The sequence below is a fragment of the Stegastes partitus genome, unplaced genomic scaffold (genome assembly GCF_000690725.1).
Source record: "Stegastes partitus isolate 25-593 unplaced genomic scaffold, Stegastes_partitus-1.0.2 Scaffold577, whole genome shotgun sequence".
Classification (NCBI taxonomy): domain Eukaryota; kingdom Metazoa; phylum Chordata; class Actinopteri; family Pomacentridae; genus Stegastes; species Stegastes partitus.
Window position 1 is genome coordinate 1 of NW_007578308.1, and position 15,366 is coordinate 15,366.

At 46.5% G+C, this 15,366-nt stretch overlaps 1 protein-coding gene and 2 non-coding genes across 3 annotated transcripts in view; all 3 read right to left on the minus strand.

The window, feature by feature from the left end:
• Positions 1-131: 131 nt before the first annotated feature.
• Positions 132-15,366, minus strand: part of LOC103362480 (inositol 1,4,5-trisphosphate receptor type 3-like) — a 41,650-nt gene continuing 26,415 nt past the window's right edge. The window contains exons 21-40 of the mRNA XM_008288844.1: positions 13,960-14,104; positions 13,730-13,874; positions 12,784-12,998; positions 12,404-12,524; positions 11,101-11,155; positions 10,844-11,009; positions 9,227-9,394; positions 7,164-7,238; positions 6,572-6,691; positions 6,338-6,460; positions 5,510-5,710; positions 5,314-5,429; positions 3,887-4,022; positions 3,686-3,811; positions 3,151-3,276; positions 2,957-3,077; positions 1,703-1,884; positions 1,090-1,238; positions 908-1,016; positions 132-459 (exon numbers count right to left, since the gene is read on the minus strand). Coding sequence (XP_008287066.1) covers positions 259-459; positions 908-1,016; positions 1,090-1,238; positions 1,703-1,884; positions 2,957-3,077; positions 3,151-3,276; positions 3,686-3,811; positions 3,887-4,022; positions 5,314-5,429; positions 5,510-5,710; positions 6,338-6,460; positions 6,572-6,691; positions 7,164-7,238; positions 9,227-9,394; positions 10,844-11,009; positions 11,101-11,155; positions 12,404-12,524; positions 12,784-12,998; positions 13,730-13,874; positions 13,960-14,104 — 2,800 coding nt within the window. The 3' untranslated portion in view covers positions 132-258. The remainder of the gene's footprint in view (positions 460-907; positions 1,017-1,089; positions 1,239-1,702; positions 1,885-2,956; positions 3,078-3,150; positions 3,277-3,685; positions 3,812-3,886; positions 4,023-5,313; positions 5,430-5,509; positions 5,711-6,337; positions 6,461-6,571; positions 6,692-7,163; positions 7,239-9,226; positions 9,395-10,843; positions 11,010-11,100; positions 11,156-12,403; positions 12,525-12,783; positions 12,999-13,729; positions 13,875-13,959; positions 14,105-15,366) is intronic.
• On the minus strand, positions 9,670-9,742 carry trnak-uuu (transfer RNA lysine (anticodon UUU)). The gene has a single exon. It is a non-coding gene; the product is annotated as a tRNA-Lys (tRNA).
• On the minus strand, positions 15,104-15,176 carry trnak-uuu (transfer RNA lysine (anticodon UUU)). Its single transcript has one exon. It is a non-coding gene; the product is annotated as a tRNA-Lys (tRNA).

The following is a 15,366-nucleotide window of genomic DNA, read 5'->3' on the forward strand; positions in this document are numbered from 1 at the left end:
GATCACAGTCCCGCCTGGAGCAGGTTTGCCCCACACCCCGCCGTGCACGAAGGCCGACAAGCGTAGGGCGAGGACCCGTCCATCGCCGCTTGCGGCTTTAATTGGTTCAGTATTTATACATTTTTATGTTTAGTTATTTTCTTTATTTATCCATTTCTACATTTATTCTTTCAGTTCAACGTTTTTTTATGAATACCTGTATTGCTACACATATTTATATTATTATCAGCTTTTCTGTACGTTTATGTCGCATCTCTTTTAATCTCTTTGTCGTCGTCTAAACAGTTTCCTCTGAGCGCCGCTGAGCTTCGTGTTGCACAGAGACGTAGAAACAGTTCCTAAACGAGACAGACGCTTCCGTTCACCTGAAGCTCCGAGTTCAGCCAAGTCGTTCTTCGGGTTGTTCTTCCTGTTTGGAAACAGGTAGTTCTGCAGCAAAACCTTCCGCAGTGAGATTCCCTGAAACAGACCAACAGGAAGTCAGTCAGACCTCCGTAGTTTACCTCAGTGTCATGGACGAGTTCATTATCTTTGACTGGAGGAACACTGAGACGTGGACAGCTGGGAAATGACTTTAGTTGTCGAGAACTGATTTAAGGTCATTAATGAATCAAACACCTGGAAGCTGAGGAAGCTCTGAGTCTACAGAAGACAAACAACTCGACGAATGTGAAAACTTTATAAAGAAACAAAACAATCACAGAAATAAAAAACGACCATAAAGAGACGCGAAACAACCGAAACTCAAAACAGGACTGAAGGACGACGACAGCAAAGAGACGAGAAGACGACACGTGTGAGAAGAAAATAGACTGAAAACATCAGCAGGAACGAAAACATGCGAGAGCTGAAGGAAACAACCAGAGACACAGAACCACGACGTCCACCTCGTTCATCAGTAACTGACTTTCTCGTCGAAGTCCAGCGTCCTGATCAGCATCTCCTGCAGCGTCCGCAGCACTTTGATGCACAGCTTCTCCTCGGCGGACATCAGGGCCTTGGTGTGCTGGATCAACCTGCATACAACACATGTCCCATCAAGCCTCGGTCCGGCCGGCCGTCTGCCGGCGGCGCTGGACTCACACCTACTTGGAGATGAAGCCTCCAGACTCGCAGCGCTGCCGAGCGTCCGTCCCCTCCAGGAACAGCAGCTCGGGCTGGTGCAGGACGTCCACCAGGACCGACAGCTCGGCGTCCACCAGCGGCTTCAGGCGCTCCTCCAGAGTGTTGATGATGTCCTGAGCGCCACGGCGAGGGAACAGAAACCACGAATACAGAAATAAACAGGACACCACATCATTCAACCAAAACCTTCAGAGTCTAAATACAGACACAACGAAATAAAAGCTCATTCATGTAAAGTCATGTCTGTTTCTATTCATTTATATATGATGTCTGTACTTGATTCATGTGACTTAAAGCCAGCAGATCACCTCCACTGGACTAAAACCAGATCATAAACTGGAAGACACCAGACTCTGCTGCAGTCTGAAACACTTTTGAAAGAGAAGGCTTCTATTTATTGCTTCCTGTTTTCCATCGATCAGTATCTGTAGCTGACTTTGGTGTTGTCCATCTTTCAAACTGTCCAAAACCCAACAGGTCTTCCATTAACAGTGATATAAAGCAGAGGAACGCCTGGACGACAGACCAGCTCATCCCGACCAACACATCGTGTCCTGTCGGGTTTGCTGCTTCGTACCTGCAGCTTCTCGATGATGTTCTTGTAGTCCCAGGGGTTGCTGGGAGCCGAGGGCCTCGAGGAACGGGACAATGACTTGTAGTTGGGGTTCGATCGCGACAGAGAGTTGAGAGCCGAGCTGGACAACATGGAGCTGATCTGAGCCTCCAGGTCCAGAGGAAGAGCGATGGAGCGGCTCTTCGCTAAAACCAGACAGAAGGGAACTTTAAACCAGCAAATCAACCGCCTACACCCAGCAAAGATAAAGTCCTGCACCGCTGTGGAACAGAACCAAGAACCCAGAACGAGACCAACCAGAAAGAACAAACGCTTCTTTGATTTATTTCACAGAAATACTAAACAGACGTTCCAACACTGGAGCTCACGTCGTCTCCTCATGTTGGACTGGTTCCACTTTAAGCTAGTTCATTCTTTATAAACGCTGCCTGCAGTTCAGCTGATCACAGCGAAGTCGCTAACGGTTCAGGGAGGAGACTGGGTTGTTTTTGGCAAATATTTAAGAGACGTTGAAGTAATGGTTTTGACAAAATATCATGGCTTTAATCTCACATTTTGAATAATTGGAAAAAAGGAAGAAATGGTTCGATAAAGGTATTAAATAGTTAGCTCAAAGTGAGAAACAGCTCATTAAAAGGATTAAATATTGAGTTAAAAGTGTTAACGGTGACCTAAAGGCATTCAATAGTTAGCTAAAACACATGCTTTTCATTTCCGTTGCGAAAGCTGTGCTAACCTAGCTTAAGCTACTCCCTGTTTGTTTATGTTAGCAATAACATCGCTGCGGTTATGCTAACCTAGCATAGCGTGAGCTAACAGTTTGAAGCCAGTAAGTAACTGCAGAAATACCATCAGTGTACCAAATATTGTAGAGTCCAGAACAAGCGTCCATCACTCCGTCAGCTTGTTATTAATTATATCAATGCTAACTCAATGCTAAAGCTATGTTCTGCTTCTCCATGACAGTGTAGATAAATGAATCAGGACTTTAACATCTGCTGGACATCACAACATGGTGGAGATGAGCTGCTGGGAGGAGGTCTGAGCTCTCAGAGGGCTTTAATAGTTATTATTATTTTTCTTGTTTCGGTCTGGAAGATGTGCATCCTGCATTTCACTGAGCGTTACACCGCGTATAACTGTGTTTGTGACAAATGAAGGCCTTGAATCCCAAATGATAGTTCAAGTGCTAAGTGGTCAGCTATAGCAGTAGATGGTAGTAAACGGTGACCCGGCAGCACCAGACCGACCCGTCACCTGTCATGGCCAGCGTCTTGATGCAGGCCTCCACCTGGCCTCGGTGCTGCTGCTGCAGCCACGGACAGTCGAGCAGGCGGACGGAGGACTGCAGCAGCTGAGTCACGATGGTGTGATGAGTCTGATGGAGACAGATGGTTAGACCAAACCCAGAACAACAGGAACCACAGTGACCCTAAACGCTAAACGCCAACCTGCAGAGACGTGCTGTTTTCAGAGAATGGCGAGCTGAAGAAGGCGTTGATGGTGTCGAACACCACGTTGATGATGTACTTCTCCAGGATCGGGTCGGACAGACGCTTCTCTCGTTTATTACAAACCTGCAGAGTGAAAGTCATTGTTACAGAAACAGGTCAGGCGAGTCGGTCCTCAGAAACCACTGAAGCTAGCAGAGGATGCTAAATACCAGCAACAGACCCAACAGATAATCAACAAACATGTAAATACTGAAGGATGTGGAGCGTTTAAGGTTCCTATTGTCTATTAGTACCAAGACGAGGGTTTATTCAATGAACCAAGATTGGAACACAAGATAATATGTGGTAGGTCAGACAGCTAGCTTTAGCCAGTAGCCTTTAGCAGAACCAGCTAGCTCTGTTTCTACAGTATAAACGAAGACAGCTCTTATTGTCTCAGAACTTTCTCTGCTGTAACGTTCTTCATATTACGGCCACAGGTCAGACTGTGATGCTAGCTCAGTCCAGCTAAATGTTCTGGTGCTGTAGCTACCCGGGCCATGTCCACCGTGAAGTCCTCAAACAGCTTCCAGATGTGGTTGGACGTGTAGATCTCCTTCATCTCCACCTCCGTGTCCACGTAGCAGTGATTCACAAAGTTCACGTAGGCGATTTTCACCTGCAGATGCCCACAGACACGTTAGCTTTAGCAGCTGAAGCTCCTGACAGCTGATCGTACAAACCAGCAGAGTACCTCGGTGATGCAGTCCTCATGCGTCACCACTCGGACCACGTCCTCCAGAGGCAGCAGCGATGTGCACTTGATCTCAGTGTAGACATTCTTTCCTTCTGCACAGGCAGCCAGCAGCTCCACCAGAGAGATGTGGTACCTGAAACACAGCAGCTGAGCATCAAAAACCTCCTGGAAACGAAAGCTCAAGTGTCCTCAAACCCTAAAACTCGTATAAAGTCTCAGATTTCAGCTTGTTTATCTTCACATAAGTTACAAAATGTCAGAATCTCAAGTTAGAGATGCTTCATAATCAAATATTTGTATTTAAAAAGGGATGTTTTAATCAAGTTTCTTTGCCCCAATTCATCCGTTGCCATGTAGATTAACTGTAGTACCTGGTTGTTCCACCAGGTGGAGCCCTTTACAAAAGACCCTAACGAACCCCACTGCAGGGGGAGCACTAACGACACGCATAACGAGGGGGAGGAGCAACAAACCCCCAATTGAACCCGAAACTCAGGTGTTGACGTCTCCTTCAGGATATCAGTCTGTGGAACTCCAACTAGTCAGTCAGAACTGATGAAGCCTCCTGGATGAAGGTGGAACGTCTTCAAGGAACTCAAGCAGGTCCAGTTGCTACGACTAATCTGACAGAACCGCATGAGAACAATCACTGGGCTTCATGCTGGACAGATGTGACACCAGAACCTCCTGGTTCACTCTGTTAAAGTCATCTCTGGTCTCACACCGGTCTGAGCACCGCGGCCACCAGCAGCAGCTAGCGCAGCCTGCTATGTGGGGCGTTCAGGGAACATCGTAAACTGTAGCGTCTATGGATAAGAACATGTTCAGCAGGTCAGATGTTTCTCCTGTGACCAGGTGGGAGGTGAGACCAGATGAGAAAGTGGGTCACACCGGTACCAAAGTCCGTCTGGACTCCTGTGTGGACTTCTGTGTGGCGCCAGCGTTGTTCAGTAAACGGCTCCGTATGCAGTGACGTACGGTTCTGACTGGGCTCCTGGCTGATGGAGAAGCAACCAGGTTCTTAGACGGGAACCAACTAAACCCTGGAACCAGCACCTGGTTCTTCTGGGTGGAGAAGGGTTAAGAGACTTCTACAGCTCATGGTGGCAGCAGAGAGCATTGTGGGAGTTAAGCAGCAACGGCTACTTCACTCTACTGAACACTGAGTCGCTCTCTGGATCACACAGCCAACTTCTCTATGCCTGAGCTGAAACTTTGCATCTTAAATGGAACATTTTCTGAGGAGACTTGAAGTACTTGAAGTCTTTTCCTGTATTCTGTGATGCTACTCCGTACTCGGAGACTCTGGTCAAACACACATCTGCTCTCTAACCACGTTAGCGTGGACAGAATGAGATGTCCTGTTGTGTTCCTGGTGGACTCCACCCAGACGCTACGTCCTGATGTCGGCGTGTCGGGGTTACCTGAGCGGGCTGTTCTCGCCGACGCCCTCCCTGCTCTCCGCCATCAGCTCCAGCATCACGTTGAAGGAGGCCTTGTCGTTGTAGAAGACCACCACGTCCTCGCCTGCGTTCGTCAGCTGCGAGCAGAAATCACAAAGTGAACTCGTCCGCTGCACAAACGCACCGAGGAGCTGTGCTGTCAGCGGCGTGGCCTCACCTCGGTCATGATCATGTCCTGACACTTCTTCACGTACTTCCCCTCGGCCTTGATGATGGTGTGGAGGAAGTTGAGGTACTGGACGTGGCGGCCGTGCGTGGCCAGGCAGTGGATGAAGTGCTGCAGGACGCTCTCTGAGATCTCGCTGCACAGCTGGTAGTTGTTGCTGAAGATGTGCTGAACCGTCTCCGCCTCCAGGAGCTGCAACAGTCAACATGTGAGTCCAACATCTGGTCAGTGGCCATCATCTACTCAGAGGTAAGGGCTGCATCCAAACTGTTTTATTGTGTCAGAAACTAGTAAAAGCATTTGTTTAAAGGTCATTGTGACGTCTTGGTGGTTCTTTATTTGGTCCAAAGACTCTTATTGGTTCATTTTCACGATGTGACCATCAGATGAACTGTTTCAGGCTCTTTAGAAGATCCCTGGACATCTCCAGGCCAAAAACCTTTAAAAGTAAAACAAACCTGCCAGAACGGTGCACAAACATGAGCTGAAAAGTTTTCTTGACAAACAACAATTAAACCTTAAAACTAGTGAAAGTCTCAGATTTCAGCTCGTCAGCTTCACGTCAGTAACAAACTGTCAGAAGTTCAAGTTAAAGGTGCTTCAGACTTAAAGTCACCTCAGTTTGGAGTTGTAGTGAGTTACAGTTGTATCTGGCAGTGAAGGAACACAACCAGCTTGGTAGTTTTCTTGAAGTCAGAATAAAAATCGAGCCACTACAACAAACTCTTGAAGCACAGAAATGGTTCATGTCAGTAACAGACTGTGAGATGTTGGGCTGGAGGCCTCTGACTGGAGCCAGCGGCCACCAGAGCAGCCTACCCCGGGGTTCAGGAACAGGGTGAGGTTCTTGTGCAGCAGCGTCTGGTTCTCCTGGTTTCCCATGCAGAACTTCTGCAGGAACAGGTGGGTGTACCTGATGATCTCCTGCATCTTCACGTCGTTCTGCACACAGAGAAACACATCCATCTGATTGGTTCTCCTCTACCTCCAACATGTTCCCATCAGACTCTGTTCTTTACATGATTCTCTGATGTTTAGGGATCCAGTTCTCACCTGGTCGTAGGACACCTGCAGCAGGTCCAGCATTACTTTATGAGCGCCCATGTTCTTCAGCAGCCTCTGCTGCTTCTTCCAAACTCCACTGCTGCACATCTTGTTCAGCCTCTCCAGGATCTACAGAGAACACAGCAGTCCTTCACACACTCGAGAAAAGCTGCTTTTAATCTTCTGCTCTCCCAGAAAATAACCGACTGCCTCATAAAAATACAGTTTACGAATAATAACTTGAAGTGAATATAAATGAGGCTTAACATGAAAACGCTCAGGTTCATTTTTAACGTCGCTGTTTCCTCAGGACGAAGAAAACGTGAACATCCACTCACAGCTTCATGCTGACCGTGTGAAAGACTGGAGATATAAATGTAGGAAGCTAACTGGAGAAGAAGTATCAGCGTGTTATTTACTTGTGGTGTCCCTCAGGGCTCACTGTCGGGCCCATTATTGTTTATTTTTAGTTTCTTTTACCAGCAGTTATGAGTCTGTTCAACAAAACAACTTCAGCTCAAAGAGTTAACCGAGTTAGCTGTTGTGCAGAAACATCAACAGTGGAGGAAAAACAAGGACATAAAACACGAGTGTTTCTCACCTCTTTGACCTTCTGGTAGTTCTCGTTGCCCTTGTCCAGTTTCTCCTTCTTAGGCGTTGCTTCCTCCGACGCCCCCTGCAGGAAGCAGACAGTAAGACAGCAGTTCTCTCTGGTGCCACGTTACACACACTATAATCTATTATTCACTACAGTACAGGTGTTGGTGACCCTGGTCAACATTTAAATCGAATTTATAGACACTGAATACGCTGAATAATGACCGAAAGAACGAGATGGCGGATACAAGTGGCCGAAATGAGTTTCCTCTGCAGGGTGGCCGGGCGCTCCCTTAGAGATAGGATGAGGAGCTCGGTCACCGGGAGGAGCTCGGAGTAGAGCCGCTGCTCCTCCATGTCGACAGGAGCCAGCTGAGGTGGCTCGGGCATCTTTTCCGGATGCCTCCTGGACGCCTCCCTGGGGAGGTGCTCCGGGCGCGTCCCACCGGAAGGAGGCCTCGGGGAAGACCCAGGACACGCTGGAGGGACTATGTCTCCCAGCTGGCCTGGGAACGCCTAGGGGTCCCCCCGGAAGAGCTGGAGGAGGTGTGTGCGGATCGGGAAGTCTGGGCGGCTTTGCTAAGGCTGCTGCCTCCGCGACCCGACTCCGGATAAGCAGGAGAAGATGGATAGATGGATGAATACGCTGAAGACGGACAGCAGATGTGAACAAACCAACACAACCGTAAACTCTGGACACACTGACGTCCACAAACACTAAAGAACACACAACAGGCCTCAGGTCCCACATTATCTGTACAGAAAAGATGGACGTAGCCTCTGATATGAATTAAACCTGTATTGTGTCCAGCAGCCAGCAGGGGGCGACTCCCTTGGTTGCTAAATAAGTCAAATCTATGAGAGAATATCCCTACTTCTCACTTGATTTGTTACCTCAGTAAACAGTTTCCTCATGAGTTTATGGTCTCAGTCGGGAAGATGTGACTTTTTCTAAAAAGGGTTAACACACTTCCTGGAGGACAAACACCTTTTCTGTTACGTTATAGAGAGAAAGCCAACAGATCCAGCGGTTCACCTCACTGTGTGAAGGACCCGGAGGTGTTGTAATTGCTGAATAAAACTGACCTGAACTAAGTTGTTTAAATCACAGCCCAGATTTCCAATTAGTCATGAAAACAATCCACTTCTGGGAGGTTTGTAGGCAGAATTTAAAAAAGCACAAAGCTGGCAATCTACTGTATATCTATGAAAAACAGCAGCACACATTGTCCCCACAAGTGGCAGGAAGTGAACAAGCTGTCTGAGTCAGTCCATGGAAATAGCTCAGTGCTGTCCAGGAGAATGACAGCAGATACCACAGTGTTCACTCTAGGCAGCTGAGACACACAGCCGGGACAGAACACAGTCCGTTTGTTGTTTACTAGGTCGTTGCTTTCATTGGTCTGCTGAGCAATTGTACATAAAAGTGATAAAATAGTGAAAGTGTTGAAGCCTTGATGTCACAATAGAAACAAGAACTATGAACCCATGTAGCCCACCGAGACCTACAAAACCCCAAACCAGGCAACTGCAGAACCAGGACGCAAGAGTTTAAAAAGTATATCTCTGTTTGGTTTCATTAGTAGCACTGTGATGGTTAATAGAAGTTAGTGTTTTTTAAGAAAATGGATTTTATGTTGGTGTAAATTTGAATTAGTTTGTCGTTAAACACAGCTAGCAGTTATAAAGCTGTTTACAGCAGATGCCAATGTTACATCTGGACATGAAGATCAGCTGCTAAACATTCCTGAAAAGACAGTATTTGTGAAGCAACATTAACCTCAGCTCCTTGTATGAACTCTTTAAACTAAAGCTGTTTGCTGATGATACTGTACTTTACCTCCACATCTTTCTTCTCCTTTAAGTTTACGTCTATACAACATGCTGTGTCTGATCTGATTCTGATAAACTAAAAAACAGAATGTCAAAGTATTCACGTGAACAGATTAATTAAAAGTCTGGTGGTCGACAGGTAACGAGTCCCTGGGAAAAGACTCGGAACATTTAACTCGTATCCACTTAACAATTGTTGAGCTTGATCATCACCACCACCTCGCTGCTCCTCACCTCTCCTTTCTCTTTCTTGTCTTTCTTGTCCTTCTTCCCGTCGCCTCCACCAGAACTCTTCTTCTCCACCCAGAGTTCAGACTTCTCCACCAGCGTCCTGAGTCGGTCCAGATCCGCCTTGATCAGCTTGTAGTTCTCCACATCCTGAGCCGAGATCAGCAGCTGGACCTGCAGAAACAAGGAAAAAAAATTGAGGGTTAATGTGACGGTTCAACTTTGACTCAAAATGATTCACCACGAATGAGCAGGTTGGTGGATTGTCAATAATATTCTGTCAGAACTCTCTGACATCGGCCTAGAATCAAGTAGAACTACACTTGATTTATTAAGTGTACCGGAGCTCCTTCTCTGTCCAAGTCCACACATCCCTCTGGCTACTTTCATTCCAATACCATTTGTGTTTCCCCAAGAGATTATGAGCACCTCATAGAGAGACAGTGCCTCACCTGAGCAGGGACTTGAACTCTGGACCCTCAGATTAAAAGTCTGATGCTCTACCATCTGAGCTACTCAGGCTCTGACAGGCTTCAACACTTCAAGTCACCACAGCCATCCCTTTTTTTAGAGGACTGCTGGTTATCTAACCCATCCAGTCAAGAATAGAGCCTGAGAATTGTGATAAAACAATTAATTACTAAAGTGGGAATCAAAATGTCCGGACTCGTCTCCATCCTGAGTAACCTGATGGACTAGACAAGAGCCACACCAACAGGTGGTGGTATGAACGAAACCCTGAAGCCATGTTTGCTAATCACAAGCTTGAAGAAAGGACACTACCAGAGGTCTGCACTACGAACCCGGTTCAACATGTCCAGGGTATCTTTTCATTATCTGGGTTTCCTGAACCTAACAAAGCTGGTCATCAGCTCGGTAAGTCAACCTGGCAGACAGAACAGTGACGTGTCCTGAAATCTCTAGCAGCTCTAACATTCTGACCTTCCCCTCTCAAGATGTGCGCACTGAGCTATGGTGATGCAGAAGCGATAGGTCAGTAGCAGGTTTAATATGAACACAACCCACCATGAGGTAGGTCAGGTGTTCAGCATGGGTTACCACGGTGATGTACCCGGTAGGAAGGGAACCACCGTCCTAACCACCCAAAGCTGAACCTGAAGTTACCTCAGTCAGAAACAGCATCACCGTCTACAAACTCTGTACGCTGATGATACTGCACTTTGCCTGCTGAACCAAGTCACTCACTATCTCTCCTTTTTTGTTCTTGAACTCAAATGCTGCTTCACAGACTAGAGGTTGGGGCAGCTGCAAGGTGGCTCATACAGTAAAGAAACCGCCTGAATAGGGACTTGAACCCTGGACCCTAAAATTAAAAGTCTGATGCACTACAAACTGAGCTACTCAGGCTCCGAGAGGCTTGGAAACCAGTAAACACAAGCAAACACAGTGTAAATCCGATCAAACTTCAGCAATGTGAGGTTATGACCAAAGTTACCAAACCCACTGGATCTACAGGAAACGATTCCCCTGAACAGCGACTTTAGCCCCAAACCCTGAAGCTGTCCTGGCCAAGCATTCTGAGAGGCAAACACACATTTACTGCTTTAGTGTCCAGCCATGTTGGATTCTGTTTTAGCTGAAATTTTCGGATGCTGTGTGCACCTGTTTGAAGGTGTGCAGGACTTCCTGTCTCTGGCTGAAGTGCCTGAAGAGCAGCTGCAGAGCTCCAGACACCAGAGGAGCGTAGTCGTGCATGGTGAGGTGGATCAGAACCCGCAGGAACATGCGACCGCCTTCATCGTCCACCTCCAGGATGCTGTTTCCTTTACTGCACACAACCACACAACAAACCTTGTGCATCTTCATTTTTAACAAACCCAAAAAAACATGAATCAGCGTGTGTGTCCTCCATCACGTACCCGACTCCAAACATGGCCTCCGCCTGCTCTCCAATGTGCTGCAGGTTGATGGTGGCTGAGGTGGGACAAAAAGGCAAATTCACAGAAGGTGATGAGACGATTCATGGACACACAGATTGCTCATTTGTTCTACTTTCAGGTAACATGAGGTATGAACAGGTGTAACTAGGAGCTTCAGTAGAAAGCATCTGCATTTTGAGGTTCCTGAAGACGTTCCAGCTTCATCCAAAGGCGTCTTCAGTCCTTCAGAACTCTACTGAAGCTCCTAGCGTTACCAAGCCCTGGATGACTTAGAACCTACACAGACATGAACAGGTTTCTGATCTTATCGCTCTAAAACGTCTACCTGTCGTCATCAAGGTGACCGGGACTTCTGGAGGCGTTGGGAGAAGCAACAAAACACACCTTCATCAAACAGCGCAGGTCGTGTACATGATTAAAACCACAGGTTGTCATTAGAATCAGGAAAACGTTCAAATAAGTTTATTAAAACGCTGAAAGTCTGGAGGGAAATCAAGCCCTGAGCTGTGTTTTTAACTTCCAGCAGCAGAAACATCCTCACATCAGAAAGATCAGAGAACCTTCAGCCGAACATGATGCGTTTACTTCCACCTGATCAAAACTGTAAATCAGAGTTATAGCCGTCGACTTCTTCACTGGACGAACCTGTTAAACACCTGTCTGGTTTATACAAGTCTACAGTTTCATCAGCAGATGTTTTTATCCAGAGTGATGTCCATCTGAGAGCAGATCCAACACCAGCAAGGATCTGGTCAGGAGAAGACAACCTGGATAAGTTCAGATGTGACAGGGCGCTGATGGTTTCTACACCAGGGAGTTAAACGGTTAAAACAACCCTGAGCTCCATGTTATAACAATAAAACAGATAATTTCACTGCTTTGGCTTCACTTTCTTGGCGAAGTATGTTGGGATGCACCTTTTTTCTTTTCCTGTATCAGCAGATGCTGAGCACTGACATGAGAACTGATCACAAAGCTGTTCGTGTTTTAGATTTGTTGGGGCATTTTATTAAAGGGACCATGATGAAGTCTTTTGTGATGCGTATTATGCAGTGATCCTACATCTCCACCACGTGTCTGAGGTTTAAATCAGCAGCGTTACCGCCAGACAACGTCCAGAGCGCTGAATCTGTTTTATGACCTGATCAGTCACTGATAAATTATTCAGATTTATGACACCTGCGTGACAGCGTAAGTTGATGAAGGACCAGGTTTAGGTTTGTGCCAACGCCGATCAGTAAAAGCTGCCTCAATCTCAGCTTAAAACCTTTGTTTTTTGTACCTGCTTGCTCCATATTGGTGGTGGCGTCGGCATCAGCCATCGGATAAACGTCCACAAACTCCTTCTTAAAGACGGACAGCAGGAAGGAGAGGCGGTAGTCCAGACGGACGTTCAAGATGAACTGAAGACGAGCAGAGTTCAGGTTAGAAGACGACGTATTTAAACTGTGATAAAGGGAAACCATTCAACCGGCTCATGCTATCTTTATCTAAACACACGTCGATGGATTTTAATATAAATGCTTTATTTTTAAACTACCTGCACCATTATTTAGAGTCGTTTAATCTAAGATAGCAGGTCTGTTATGTGACGTCAGACTGAGCCAGACAAAGCGCTCGTTGGTCTATAACCCGTCTGACTACCCTGTTTGTGTCGGTTACCTGCAGTATCTCCAGTATCTTCAGCTTGGTGTCCATCACCGTCAGGTCCATCTTGTCAATGCTGTCTTTACTGCCTCTTTGTCCATCAAGCACAAGCCCCGCCCCCAGCCCCGCCCCTCTGGCCCCTGCACCTCCAAATATGGACTGTTTCCTGTTGAGGACCATGGTGGACATCATCTGACCCATCCCATGTATGGAGCGCTTCACATTCTTCCCTTCAGACAGAGCAGACCATTAATAACCCGACAGGAAGGATCACTGAAAACGCAGAAGGATCAGGAGACGCAAAACGACACCAACAGATACAAGAGACCCACAAGATGACCCAAAACCAAGAGACACAATGAACACAAACAGAGAAGGAACAAAGCTACCGGAAAGAGACACCAGATGACGAGAAAGACGTTAAAAATAAATGCAAAGAAACACAAAACAACCAGAAAGAGAGAAAAAGGACTAAAGATGGAGACAAGCAACCATCTGAAAACACCAGATCTGCAAAAAGACGCAAAATGACTGAGAAAAACAAAGACGACATGAATGCAGAGAGAAGAAAAACTACCAGACAGAAACTCAGGTGATAGCACAGAGACCAACGAGGGCCACAAAACAGAGAAAACAACAACAACATTTAAAAAAATACCATAAAAGATTCACAGTAGAACCTTAAGAAGACAAAATGACCAGAGAGAGAGAAGAAATAACTACAAACCGAGACAAAACTATTGAAAATAGAGTGTAGAGAGAACAAGGAATGAAAAGACAAACAACTAAAAAAGGGACAAAATAAAACCAGAACGTCTCCACAGACCTACAACAGCTACAGAGAAATAAATCCCTGCCAACATTAGCTGTGACCATAAAACTGCCTGAAACCCTGAAGTGATGCAGCAGCGTCCTGCAGGCGTCTACTGATGGAGCTACATCACGTGTTTGGATCAGCTACCTGAAGCGTCATCGTGGAACAAGACGCCGGCGTGTCCTGGGTTCGGCCTGCAGTCGATGATGCCCAGCAGGGTTCTGGTGAGTCTGAGCAGCTCGAAGAAGCTGTAGAAACCGAAGTAGATCAAATGTCTGGCCAAGCTCACCACCTGGAGGAAACAGGAGAAGTCATGGGACAGAGGACCACCGGAGGATGGAGGAAGCTGTGAAACGAGGGAGGAGATATCAGCCGACCTCGTACGTTAGCTTGTTTTTCTCCTCGTTGTGGAACGGAACCTCGTCGTGCAGGACGTTGTTGAGATACTCCTCCATGAAGGCCATCGTGTTGGAGAATCGGTTCTTCTTGTTGTCTCTGCTGTCGTCCATGTTGGAGTCGTAACTAGGAATGACACAGCAGAAACATCAGCCAAAGCTAACAGACAGCAGCGATGGCTTGCTAAAGGTAAAACCGATGTGAGAAGTTAATAAAATACAAGCAGTCAAAACCCAAATTCGTCATGTGTTCCAGGGACCTTTCACTGACTACAGGTGGCCACTGGAGGCGCCAACTTCAACAGACTGCTCTTGACAGAATAAGATCCATGAAAATCCATCTGATGTGGTGCTTTTAACAGTACATAGTACATACTATTGACCTCTGCAAAGATGAAGGCCCACAACCGAGAGGACATCAGCATGGAGGCTCAGTTACTTGGTGTTTTACTTTACCCATGCATTTGTACTGTAGAGACAGGCAAACTTGAGCACCTGAACAGGGACTTGAATCCTTGACCCTCATACTAAAAGTCTGATACTCTACCGTCTGAGCTACTCAGGCTCTAAAACAACGATTTTCCTGTAGTTTTTCCACTAACATGGTAGTTGGCATGAAAGCCAGAAAATCCACAACTTACTAAGAGTGCCGAAGACCTTCAGCACTTTCTATCAACTACTATAAAGTCCAGTTGAGGTGTTGACTTGACCATAAAGCGTCATTAAAAACCTTCTTGCTAGTAATGCTTTTATCCCCTCATGTGATGTGAACTTAGATTAGAGGTCTGATTCTCTGCCAACTGATCCACCAGGCTTTACGAGGAGGATACGCCCGAGGCTTTTGACTATTTTGCATATTTAGCAAATCCACTATTTATCAGTTCTGTTGAGGGCCGTCAACACTTTCTCCCAAATACTATGAGGTGCTGACTTAACCCACCTGTTTTGAAAGGTTAAGATCCATGAAACCAAGTCTGAAATTGGTTCAAACCAAGGTCCCACGTGAGTAGTTTGAGTCCAACTAAGGCTGCAAGTGAGCACATTTTAGAACTATGCCTGAGACAGTTTGGGTTTGACTTGAACTCAACAATTTACAGTGTAAGGACTGAAGCAGCAAAAGAGACAGAGCCTGAACAGGGACTTGAACCCTGGACCCTCAGATTAAAAGTCTGATGCTCTACCGTCTGAGCTACTCAGGCTCGAGAAAAGAAAGTTTCCCTGTAGCTTTTCCACTAACATGGTAGTTAGCATGAAAAGCCAGAAAACCCACAACTTACAGAGTGCCAAAGACCTTCAACACTTTCTACCAACAACTATGGAGTCCAGTGGAGGTGCTGACTTGATCAAACTGTTTTGAAAGGTCAAGACCTATGAAACCAAGTGTGAAAT